This window comes from Lytechinus pictus, chromosome 17 (assembly GCF_037042905.1).
Source record: "Lytechinus pictus isolate F3 Inbred chromosome 17, Lp3.0, whole genome shotgun sequence".
In the NCBI taxonomy this organism is placed as follows: domain Eukaryota; kingdom Metazoa; phylum Echinodermata; class Echinoidea; order Temnopleuroida; family Toxopneustidae; genus Lytechinus; species Lytechinus pictus.
The window spans coordinates 22,267,576-22,280,489 of NC_087261.1; the positions used below are offsets into that span (position 1 = coordinate 22,267,576).

Here is a 12,914-nt window from a genome sequence, read left to right on the forward strand (position 1 = left end):
ACAAAAGCAAAATATTACACACGGATGTGTATGACCAAACTCGGCTTCTTAAGTTCTTATTGGAACATCTTTTTAATGAAATCAAAATATGATTTGATACCTGTAAAATATGAGATACAAGTGCACAATTGACTAAAAATGAATAAACTTACGGATCAATAATGATGTCGAAAGTAATTATGATAATACTCATACTATCATTGATAAAAAGAGTGTATAAACGAAAATTTAATGATCCTCGTTATATTAAAAAGGTCTTTTATGTCGATGAACAGTTGCGGTTTAATATAACGCCAATGTGTGGCACGATTGGCTTTACGTTGAAAGGATTCTCGAGGCTGAAATTAGGTGATTTGAACAGATAGAGTAAAGTCAAACAAACAAAATGATGAAAGCTTCATCAAAAGTAGGATGAGGAATAACAAAATTATTACATCTCAATATTCTGCACTATTTCGGTAAAAAATAATCTATGCTTGTCCTCTTAAATATGCATTTAGTGGGCTGATGATGTGTTCACCCTTACTTATTCCTTTATATTTTATTACTTGGATTTATGATTATTCCAATTTTTATCTTGTCCAAGATTAGTAAAAAGAAGATTTGCAGCTGATTTACTGTCACAGGTCATTGCTGATGTGTCGTCGAAATTAAAAGAGACATGTGTTTTCAAACATGAATGACAGAATGAAGCAATAGTAATTTCATATTATAAAATACAAAAATATAAAAAGGGAATAATATGCAGTACGTAAAATAAAACAAAACACAGATTTGGTCTTGACTTCATCAGCCCACTTATGCCTTATTCGTGTTATGCATATAGCTGTTTAAAAAAAATCTTGCAGATTTTTTTAATTTCAAAATGCCATTACTTAAAGCAGTCTCTCTGTCATTGGCTTTTTATTAGCATTTATGAAAGAAATGTCGTGATTGGATATAAAATATCCAAGTCCTTTGGAACGCATAAGGACGTTATGACATAACGTGATATGCGCTATACAAGAACTGCGTTATTATTATTTAAAAAATGACGGATAAAAATCATATCCAGACACACTTGGCCTATAAATAGTAACAGGTATTATTGATCGCAAAAATTATACATGCGTCTTTATTTAACATCCTTCATAATCATTACCATAGACATAATATTAAGGAATTATCACAAATACGCTTGGGGCTTTGTCAATCAACCTGACAACAGGTTAAAGACAACTTCCAATAGTTCTTAGAGGATTTCAATCTAAGAAAATCGTTTGTGTTTGGAAAGTGATAACAAATTAATAAATAGGCCTGCCGAAATAAAAAATAGGACGACACAACTATATTTCATCCAAAATAAAAATATTAGCTTGTACGCATATTATGCTAAAAGGTAGCCAACAAACATCACTTTTCCTTCGAGAGATTCTATCGAAATTACATTGCGTAGAGAAATCTCGTCACCCAGATTCAGAGGATAGGCGATAGTGATAGCGCCGTTCTGTGCCGGCACAAAAGGGATCCATCGAAACTGCACTATACCGACTGTAACACGGGCAGTTACCTGCGCTATGGTATCTCCGTTCACTTGAAGTGCGACGACACCGCGCCCACCTCCACCGCCTAGAGGGATGAACGTGACCGCCAGGTGGAATACGTAGAGACCTGGAAGAAAGAGAACATTTCTGGGTAATTATTCCAACCAAAAGTAACGATTGAATAATACATGTACGGTTTCGAGTCAGTGTCCCAAACAGTGGCGTACCGTGGGTCACGGGGGGGGGGGGGGGGGGGTTAGTTACGCCATTGGTCCCAAAATAGGGGCGGTCAAAGAACATTTCATGGAGAGTGGGGTAAGAAAAAGATACCTCTTTTATTTGGATAGAGTTTCACTATCCGCATGGATGTATCGTCAGGAAACTAATCGCTGTTCACACACATATTCCACGCGATCCACAAACTTAAAGGGGAATCCAGCCTTGGCCATTAAATGTTGTGTTGGGAAGGAGAAAAATAAATTAAACAGAATGGTGAAAATTTGAAAGAAATCGGACAAGCAATAAGAAAGTTATAGCTGCTTTAAAATTGAGATCACTAATACTATGTAGATTTCAAATTGGCAACTGGATAAGTAAATTATGACAAGGGGCAAGGACAACTTCCCCATAGGCCATGTACTTTATTATCAGGGATTAGTGGTTTTCTCCCAAGTACCCATTCCCCTGGGGCAGTAATCTAAATATAACCCAGGTAGTATATTGTTTTATGTCCTCATGAAAGAAAAATATTAATTTGAAATAAAACTTTTGGGAAAAAATCACATTTTCGCCATAATATGAATTGGAGTACATGGAAAAGTAGTCCTTGCCTTACATCACTATGACATCCCATATGCAGCCAATTTGAAGTCTCCATGGGTACAGTGATTACCAATATTTACAACTTTTACAAATTCATAACTTTCTTGTTGTTTGTCCAATATTGTTCAAACTTTCACCTATCAACTTGTCTGATTTTTCTTTTCCTTATAAAAACAATTTTTTTATTTGGGTTGGATTCCCCTTTAAGTAAAAAAAAGAAGATTGATCATGGCTTTAGACGTAATCCATGTGATACCACTTTGTCGAATTTGTAACCCTATCTTGGATATTTCACGCATTCCCTTTACAAAAAAATAAATAACTGTATTAGATTTAGAATGATTAAAATCTGCATTTTCACTCCCCAACTATTCTCGAGGATTGGATATAAATAAACATACGCCGAATCGAGATGATAAACACATTTTTTTTAAGGGGGAACAAATTAACCCCAACCCGCCCCCCCCAAAAAAAAAGGGGGGGGGGTGAAATATCATACCTTCCTCTTGATATGTCAAAACAACCAACATTTGATGGTATGGATTTTTTCTCGAAAATTGTCAAAGCATTATTGTCAGCACTATAATGAAAACATTGATACACAAAGGTTTTAGAGCCCCCCCCCCCCCGTCGAAATATGAGCGACGCCCGATAAATGCATGATCAGTAGCGTAATGAACCAAACATGAAGAGGAGGTCAGACATGGCGTTTATGGCGTATGAGGCACAATTTTGCAAAGTTTTGAGCGAGCGAAGAGAGCGAGCAAAAACTTTAACAACCTTTATAATGCCAAAATTGGAGTTTGGGAGAGATTTCGATATAGTATCCCAAAAAGATACTGTAATTCAACCTGCTTCCTTTTGTCTTAATCTTTATTTTAATCTTGGAGGAAGGAGGGGTATCAAGAAAGTCTTTTTGGGCCGGAAAGGGCTAAGGTCCACACCTTAAGCCCCCGCCCTCCCCCACCTGCATGTACGCCAGGACTTTCTTTAATCTTGTCCATAGCACCAAAATCAAAATTTTCTCCGGATGGGGGTGGCATGACCCGGCCCCCCGGGGGAGGGGGTCACGTCACTGGTCGATCCAGGGAGGGGGGGATGGGGCTGGATCAACCACTGACGTCTTATGCCTTACCTTCAAAGGGGGCAGTGAAAACACCCGTCTGCTCGTCGAACCCATTTCCGATGTTCACTGTAGGATCTCCCAGGTCATTAATGATCGAATCGGCGAACGAAAGGTTGGCGGACCCAGTGACAGAAAACGCGGCCTGGCGAGCTCGTGGAAACGAGACGAGCGTTTTGTCTGCGCAAGAAAATCAAATATTTTTTTTTGAAGAAGCGTTAAACTCTTTGAATATTATGAACAATCGCAAAATAAAAAGAGATAATCGAGATGTCCTAACGCACAAATGCTCATGATTTTGGCATCCTAAAACGAAAACGAAAAAAATAAAAGAATTAAAGGAAGAAAAAAGAAAGGAAGAATGAAAAAGATTAAAAAATAAGAAAAGGAAGGAAGGAAGGGAGAAAAATTATAAATAAAAAAAATGTAAGAAGGAAATAGCGAAAGAAAAATATAGGCCTATATATATTTTTTGAATTTATTTACGCCTTGAAATATATCTAAAGGCATAAGGGACCTAGATCACTCTGCTTTTACATACATTTACATTCGTTTTATTTAGTTACCAGTAACTGAACTCTTAAAAACGTTTTAAATCCTAGAAATATTTGAATAACTGGAACTATCCTTTAACACCTAATGAAAAAAACCTCCTATAATCTCCTGAAAATCAGGATAGGCCAAAGCATATATGTATGACCATTTAGGGGCGGCTCCAGCTTTTGCAATAAAAGGGGGCGGAAAATTATAAATAATAAAAATTATACAGAAACACACTAAATTCGCACTTACGATATAGGAGAAACATGGAGAAAATGAAAGGCCGATCTTCATTCCCGATGACGTTTTCGCCTTGGGTATGAATGAAAACGCTATCGTTCCGTTTCAACTCGGCCAACACATGTGCGGTCAAAATCGTCCCTTCTCGGCTGTCCACTAGTTCAGCAACCGTAACATAGTCGTCGGTTCCATTCTTAACTTCCAAGAGAAGTGGGAGAGATGAGACCGTGGTTGCCAGCCCAGCCCGATGGATAATGAACACGTAAGTGCCGTCGTCATTGACCTCGATCTCACCGAGGGCTGCATTGTAGCTTGCTGACGTACCCCTCTCGAACACGGGATCGGTTGTGAAGATCAAGTCTTGATGAGGCGGGACACCAGTCCTAAACATAGCCATTCCTTCCAAATCATGCGTTTTAATGGAGAGAAATAGATATAATTCGATTAGTTAATATGATGTAGGGATTGATTTTGTACTTATATTTCTTTCCACTCTTATTCATGAATCATCCCCTTTTTTCTAATAGAACATCCCTCATTTATATGCGCGATAGCTCAGTCGGTTAAGCGGGGGTTTCGGATTCCGTTATCCGGTGACCCGGGTTCGATTCCCAATTGGTGCGCTAGTGCCCTTTGGTAAGGCATTTATCCTAAGTACCAGGTCCCTCGGAGAGGACCTTAAGCCGTTGGTCCCCTGGTTGCTTGCTCACAGGCATTCGTGCTTTCTTAGCAGTCAGGTAAAAAACCTCGGTATAACATATTCACCCTTTTCATCCTAACTTTGTATTCTTTATGTACAGCTCTCTATACACTAACTGCTGTACACTCCTCACACAAGGTTCTTTTGTATTAAATCACTCCACCATCCTTCATACAGCTTTCTTCACTCCTCTCTCTCTCTTACTCTCCCTCTCCTTCCACCCCTCTCCTTCTCTGATTGGTTATAATGTTAAGTTGATGCACTCAAGCTTAGATAATAATTTGCATATAGTTTGAATATCTTTTGTTTGTATATTTGAATATTCAGTTATACTTTGTTCTATTGATTTACATTTATATGAATATTGATATGCCTTAACTAATTTGCATGGAATGTAACCAAGAATGCAACAAGTCTCTGAGTAATCAAAAACTGGGAGTTGGCCAGTAAGTTCTCAACCTGATAACATGTCTGCTGGGCTGTATCTGTTGAAGAGTACTAGGAATGGATATTCTTTGTACCGGACCTGTTCACTGTGTATGCCTATTATAGCTCATTTTAACTGAATATTAATTTGTCTTCTTTATTTTTAGTGTGACGTATACTGGTATATCATCGTGTTGAAATACCTTCGGACTTCAATTATATTTCATAGACGTGAAAAGAGGCGGCACTTTGATTTTTTCGATGGGGGGGGGGGGGGGGCAAGATTAACCGATTTTTTTTCAGTTCAAGAAAAGGTGCAATATAGATTTAAACGCTCCAAATTTGATGAGGCCGCCATCAATTTCAAGCTTAACCGCGCACGATGGCGGTCTCCTGCGTTCATCAATTAATGTTTTTTTTTATTATTATTAAAAAGTGAAGTATAATGCTCACATCGTGTTTTGTATTATGATTATATTGTATATATTATGGAAAATTTTATATATTGCAAACAATTTGAATACATTTGATAATGTATCACTTTGAATGCAGTAATGCAAGAGAACAAAAATAAAACTAAACAAAACGTATTGTTTTTCTATCCTAATTATTTTCGTTTCGTTTCCCGTTTTCTTCCCTTTCCCCGTTTTCTCCTCCCTATCCCCCGGTTACCCTACTTTAAAATAAGCATAGAGGATAATGATAATTATCCTCTACAGTATGAAATACATATTATAAAAATAATGATTGCTTATGAGTGCAATGGACAGTACCCTGATGAATAATGAATGCTTACACCATAGAGCTATTAGCTCCATGCTTACACTCTTAAAAATGTTGGGCAACATACTGTCCACACAACAGTTGGTTAAAACTTTTTCAAATTCTTGGTCATTTTAACCAATAATGTGTGCTTTGAATGAAAACTATACAGTATTGATTGAAAACTACCCAGAGTTGGAATTAAAAAAAAACAAATTGTTGTGTGGACAGTATGTTGCCCAACAAGAGTGTATGAGTGCAATGAAAAGAATACTTCATTAGGTGAAAGATGATTCTTTCACCTCATGAAGTTTTCTGTCCATAACAATATAACAATATTGACTGGCCTGGAGGAGAAGGGACATATATCGCCCTCACTTAATTGATATCACCCTCGTCTACGACTCGGGAGATATAAATCTAGTTTGGGCGATATTATGTCGTATCGCCCCAAGGCCAGTCAATATTGCTTAATTATTACCAGTCAATATATGTTTACCATAAGAATAACAATATTCACGCCTTACTTTTTTAAAAAAATGTTATGTATAGCCGAATTATTGTTGTTTGGTGTAAATTTATGTATTAAATCGTTTTATTCTTGGATGTCACATTACCAGTCCAGGGGTCCGTTGCAGAAAGAGTTGCGATCAAACGCAACTAAAAAAATCTTGCGTAACTTAATTTTCAGCCAATGAAGCACCCGTATTCGGGACTTGCGCTTGATAATTATTTTGACTTGCGTTACAATGTTAAACGCAACTCTTTCTGCAACAGGCCCCAGGTCGGGGTGCCTGCGGGCTACAGTAATTTGTTTTACTTTGTTTCCCTTCCAAGGCAACCTGGACTGTACTGTACACGTACATCCTTGTTTCTTCCCTCTTTGTACATGTACTTACCTTATAAGGTGATCTTTGCTGAATTGCCGAATAAAATGATTATAATGATGACAATGATAATAATGACAATAATAATAATAATTGTGATGGCGATGACACCATTAATAACTAAGGTGATCAGAAGATCCAGGCTAGGATATGAGTTCTAGAGCAAGGCAAAAATCAACCATCTATCATACATGGACGATTTGAAGCTGTTTGGTAAAACACAAAGTGACTTGGAGTCTCTCATCAACACTGTGCGGATCTTCAGCGAAGACATCGGTATGCAGTTCGGGTTGGATAAATGTGCAATGATTACTCTCAAGAGAGGTAAGCCAGCCAATGACAACAGCTTCCAAATGCAGAACGGAGAAGAGATCAGATCAATCGAAGACGGTGGTAGCTATAAATATCTCGGACTACTAGAGGCAGATCAGTTGAAACATCAAGAAATGAAGAAGAAGATTGAGGCAGAATATATCAGGAGAAATTCGGAAGGTGCTCAAATCCAAACTAAATGCTGGAAACATGGTGAAGGCTGTTAACACCTGGGCAGTAGCCCAGTGAGATATGCTGCTGGCATAGTTGAATCGAACAAGCTTGAACTCGAACACTTGGACAGGAAGACAAGGAAGTTGCTAACTATGCATGGGATGTTTCACCCAAAGTCTAATGTAGATAGACTTTATGTGTCAAGAGAGAAGGGAGGACGTGGTCTGGCTGGAATAGAGGAGACTGTAAGATATGAGGAACAAAGCCTATATACTGCTATATTGAAGGCCAGATGGATACTATCATAAAGCAGTCAAAGAGTCGATGAGGAAAGGAAAGGATATGCCAGCGAAACAGCTGAAGGCTGATCAATGGAAAATGAGATTGGAAGGATGGAAAGAGAAGGTGATGCACGGACAGCATTTAAGACAGACAGATGAGTTTGCTGGACCAGAGAGTTGGCAGTGGCTGAAACGAGGAAGGTTAAAGGAGACGGAAAGTATGCTAGTTGCTGCTCAGGACCAAACAATTAGAACAAATTACCGAAGAGCCAAAGTTGAAAAGGAGCATACATCTCCCTCATGTGAATGTGTCATGACAAAGACGAAACGGTGTCTCATCTCGTGAGTGAATGCAGCAAAATGGCAAAGACTGAATACAAAGGAAGGCACGACAGAGTAGCAGCTGCAGTTCAGATCATTGGGGTCTGGCCAAGAAGTACCATTTACCCCATGCAGAAAAATGGTACGAACATCGGGCAGATCCTGTAGTAGAGAACGACGATGTAAAACTCTTATGGGATTTTAATATCCAGACAGACAAGGTCATTGAAGCTAGACGACCAGACATCGTTCTCTTAAAGAAGAAGGATAAGGAATGTCTCATCATAGATATTGCGATTCCAGGAGACTGCAGAGCTTGGCGTAAAGAGGAGGAAAAGATACAGAAGTATAACGATCTGACATGGGAGCTGAGAAGGATATGGAAGGTGAAGAAGAAGGTGGTACCACTAGTCATCGGAGCCTTAGGAACTGTCACAACAAGACACAGAAGCTTTCTGGCTGTTCTAGGAGTCGAGGTGTCCTTTGAAACGATACAGAAGGCAAGCTTGCTTGGAACAGCTCATATCCTACGGAAGGTCTTGAATTAGAAAGAGAAGTGAACAATGAGAAGAGGACCCATTTGATAGAAAATAGAACAATAACCCTAGATTTCTGGAAGAAGTCTGGTTGCTGTTTAATATACAAACAGAACATCAAGTTGTGGACAATGGAAATAATAATGATAATCACTAGCGTACCTACGGGGGGGGGGGGGCAGGGGGGCACTTTGCCCCCCCCCCTGACGAGCCACAACCCATACAAAAGACATATACCTGCCCCCCCTGACGAGCTTAAAATACCTCTTTTGCCCCCCGGCCCCCTGACGAGCTTGAAGACCTTTATTGGCCCCCCCCCCCGATGAGATTGAAGACCTTTTTTTTTTTTTTTTTGCTTGTCAATTTTTATCTGGTGCGAAAACGTTCATTTTTTTATTGAAGACCTTTTTTTTTTTTTGCTTGTCAAATTTTTTGGCGGCCGATTTTGCCCCCCCCCCTGTGGAAAATCCTAGGTACGCCACTGATGATAATGATAATACAAATTCATTCCTACCTGTAGGAAAGGTAGAGTTCAGGTCTTTGTCGACGATGCACAGCCCGAAATCACTCAGAAATTGCGAGACACTCAGGCTTTCTCTGACTCTCATAACCATCAAGATGCATAATAGCATAAATGCCCGTCCGCCTGTCATTCTGGATCTAAAAATCAATGGTGGAATTCAATAATAAAATCCATCATTATCAAAGTTAATATCATGCACATTTTTAGCATATTTTTATGAAGGTGATTGTCAAGTATTCATGCTTAAATAGTTAGTCTCTTCAATTTTTTAATTAATTACTAAAATACCTTGTACTTGCAATAGTTCACGTGTCCAGTGTCATGTAATAACGGGGAGGGGGCACGCCCCCCCCCCCCATTGGCTGGCAAAAAAATAAAAATAAACGGGGGAAAAGGAGAAAAAGAGGAAGAAAGATAGAAACGTAGTGGGGGAAGAAAAAATCATTCATTGTATATTATGATTATGTTACATATTGCATGAGAAATATTTTTCTCATAACTTTATGAAACATAATCTGCTGAGGGCCTATTGTGTTTCAGACTACTTAATGTGAATGCCCCCTGAATATAAAACATTTCCAGTCCGTGCTTACGTTAGCATTTTGATTGGTGAGATATGTCTGCTCTTCATGAATTCTGAAAAGTAGTCCTAAAGATTCCCCTTTTCTGGTCTGATTTTCCAAAAAAAATTCAGCTCGCTCTTCGCGCTCGCATCATTTGGTTGGTGGAATACTTAATGAATTCCTACAAACAAGCCTTATAATGCCCCTCTTCTGATTATGGTGAAATATGTATGGTCGTCATGAATCCCTTAAAATGTCCGTTTAGGGTCAATATATACACAAATTTCGTTTACGAAACGTAAACCTAATTACTGTAAACGTCATTAACAGTGGTCAACATTGTATCGAGCTAAATTTTCGAAGCATGTATATATTCCAGAAACTTGAAGGCCTTACAATGATTAGGAATTGTTCTCCCGACCCTTCTTCTTATTGCTAGACAGTGACCCAGGTCACCTCAACAAGAAGTAGCTGGGAAATTATAAAAAGAAAGATTTTGAAATATTCTTGCTTACCTTCAATCAAGGGTACACCTAAAAGACAAGCTGCATGATCTATGGAGAATCTGATCTGAGGTTTCTCCTTGATGGCCGGCCGTCGAAATCAATTGCAATCACTGGGATCACGTGAGCAGCTAGCTATGGGTCGCAAGAAGACATCGGATAGACCCGCTTTCATGGTCAAGCAAAATCTTTGAAGGGAATATTTACTTGTATTACAATGCAAAGTGAATGTATGCTTTAAATTCCAGAGATACCCAAACAACCAATTCTTTATTATCTCTGACGTATTTAATTCTTTCTCTTTATAGGCCCTTCATGATTGGCCGAGTGACTTTATTCATTCACACTTGTCAGCGTATTTCAATCATACTTAAATTGTATGCATGTACCAGTAAGAAATACATTAAAAAATTCCTGAGCAGCTTAGCTTTAGAATTGCCAGACTTAGGGCCTTTTCACATGTGAATCTTGAATCATCATTGGGTAATGATGATTGCAATTCGTCTTCAGAATCATCGGACTTTTCACACGGAAAATTCGTACCGTAATTTGAGTGAAACTTGATAACTGGAACTCACCTCAGGAGTTGAATTTGAATTCGTTATTGTGATTAGCGTTCGTGATTCTAGTTCCTGATTCTAGTTTCACACTTGCTAAAAATTCGTCAATAGCCTTATTTTCACTGGAATCATTCAAATTACGATTTTTTTACCGTGTGAAAAAGGGCGGATAGTATCAAACAATTCTATTCATACAGCTTCGCAAAGCTCCTTATTTTTACCCCCCCCCCCCTTCAACTAATAGAGAGTTTTCGTAATTGCAGCGGTGACAGATTCAAGAACATAGTAAATGCATTAAAAATGCTCGTCAAATCACAATGAACAGATGAGAGGTCTTTGTCGAAAATTGGTGAACCGGGAGAGCAGATCGTCCTAAGATTCGGATCTGGCGTAAAATCGCATATAAATTATTATGTCGTATGTCGAGAGTCACAGGGGAAACTGTTGTTTTTATTCACCGAATTTCGACAAGACTGTTTTGTCATGAAGGGCTTTTGAAAGTAGATTCTCTGCCTCCAGAAGGCGTCTGCGCAGTGTTTGTGAAAACTTCCTCTTCAGACGATATCAACAGCGATGGATGGCTAGGTAGCTTCCTCATGACGTGATCACATGCCAGAATACCCCCTTTTTTATTTGCTGGTGATGACTGATCCCACTCGTGATCATTACCATTCATGACAAAGTCTTCATTTTCTATGGATGAAACTTCCGATTGCGTCTGAATGGCGTCACTGATAGATCGCGTCTGAATATGAATGGCGCAGTTATAGATCGCATTTGCGTTGTGGACAAAGTAAAATGTGCGATTTGCCGCACAAGCTGACGCCAAAACAACGAGAAACTATCACATTAACCGGATGGGTGATTGTCGCCGGAGCAAATGCCATGGGAGCAATGTCTGGATGACCTGCTACTGATAGCTTTCGCAATCAGAGCCTTGGGAATGATTTTTTTTAAGAGAGGATGCTGGTTTGCAAAATAAGAATTTGACAAGTCCCCCCCCCCAAAAAAAAAAAAAAAAAAAGTAATCAAATAAAGTTTTTCGCTCCCACAATAATCGCTAATTTGGTCAGACAAAATTGACAAGCAAGGAGAAAAAAAAAGAAAGAAAGAAAGAAAAAAAAATTCATGCTACCAAATGAAGGTTATTTTGATCGATTTTTTTCTTTTTAGCGTACCAAACTCATTTCAAAGGGGTGCTTCCTATGGTGTATAACATACTCAGCACCCCTAGATATATATTTTTGGAGGGAGGGGGGGCGCTTTGGCACCCCCACAGCTCCCCTACAAAAGGGGCCATGTTCGCAATATATATATATCTCAAATGAAAATTAAGTGTGGATGTTTGGCGTGCCAATTGGTGAATGGTCGTGGTATCGCGAGTGGCTATAGCTGCATGTAGAAGGACTATGGTCTATACAGATGTAACATCCATAAAATCGATAAATTGCGTTGCAAAGCGAAACTTGATTGTGTCTTTTTAAAATTATTCATTTAGTTTTCTTCTTCATAACAATAAAATAAGATGGCATAGATAATACAAAGACATTTTGACAATATATCAGAAATATACATGATTAAACATAATCACTTGCAGTCTTTGTAGAAGACGGATCGTCATTTTTATACAGTCATGTTAAATAAAAAAAAATGTAAGAAAAGAAATGATATAAACATATATCAAATATTCAATCACGTTGAATGGACAGAATGGATACCAAAGAATGGTCAAAATTTTAACTTTGAAAATAGAAGATACATCAGTTTATGAAGACAATCATGTTGACAAACTACGACTACGACGATGATGAGGTTAAGTTGTTGAATAGGTGCCGTTTCTAAAATGACATTTTTATTAATGACTAAAAATCATTTCCAGGGAACGTCCCAATGATATATTCATGTTATCATGTTAATCATGACAATATTTTTTCGAGCACTGGTGAGCGAAAGTACGCAAATCAGAAAATATTTCGGCTGTGCTTATATGAATACTCAGAAAAGGCCAAATAAATCCTTTGATTAGAAATTTTTTTTTTGCAATTATTACCGAAAAATAAATGTTTCAGCAGCATTACGTCATAATATCAAGATGAACACAATCGGGAGGAAAAGTTC

The 12,914-nt window shown here is 38.4% G+C and overlaps 1 protein-coding gene across 2 annotated transcripts; it reads right to left on the reverse strand.

The window, feature by feature from the left end:
- Window positions 1-27: 27 nt before the first annotated feature.
- Window positions 28-11,547, reverse strand: LOC129279836 (uncharacterized). Of its 2 annotated transcripts, XM_064112204.1 has the most exons (6): window positions 11,113-11,547; window positions 10,249-10,424; window positions 9,162-9,307; window positions 4,261-4,647; window positions 3,481-3,648; window positions 28-1,650 (listed from the first exon to the last, which is right to left on the reverse strand). In XM_064112204.1, the coding sequence occupies exons 3-6, from the start codon at window positions 9,298-9,300 to the stop codon at window positions 1,367-1,369; spliced, it is 978 nt and encodes a 325-aa protein (XP_063968274.1). In that variant the 5' UTR covers window positions 9,301-9,307; window positions 10,249-10,424; window positions 11,113-11,547; the 3' UTR covers window positions 28-1,366. The 2 variants fall into 2 exon arrangements, with proteins under 2 accessions (XP_063968274.1, XP_063968273.1); XM_064112203.1 differs by lacking the exon at window positions 11,113-11,547 and having other exon boundaries at window positions 10,249-10,608.
- Window positions 11,548-12,914: the final 1,367 nt, after the last annotated feature.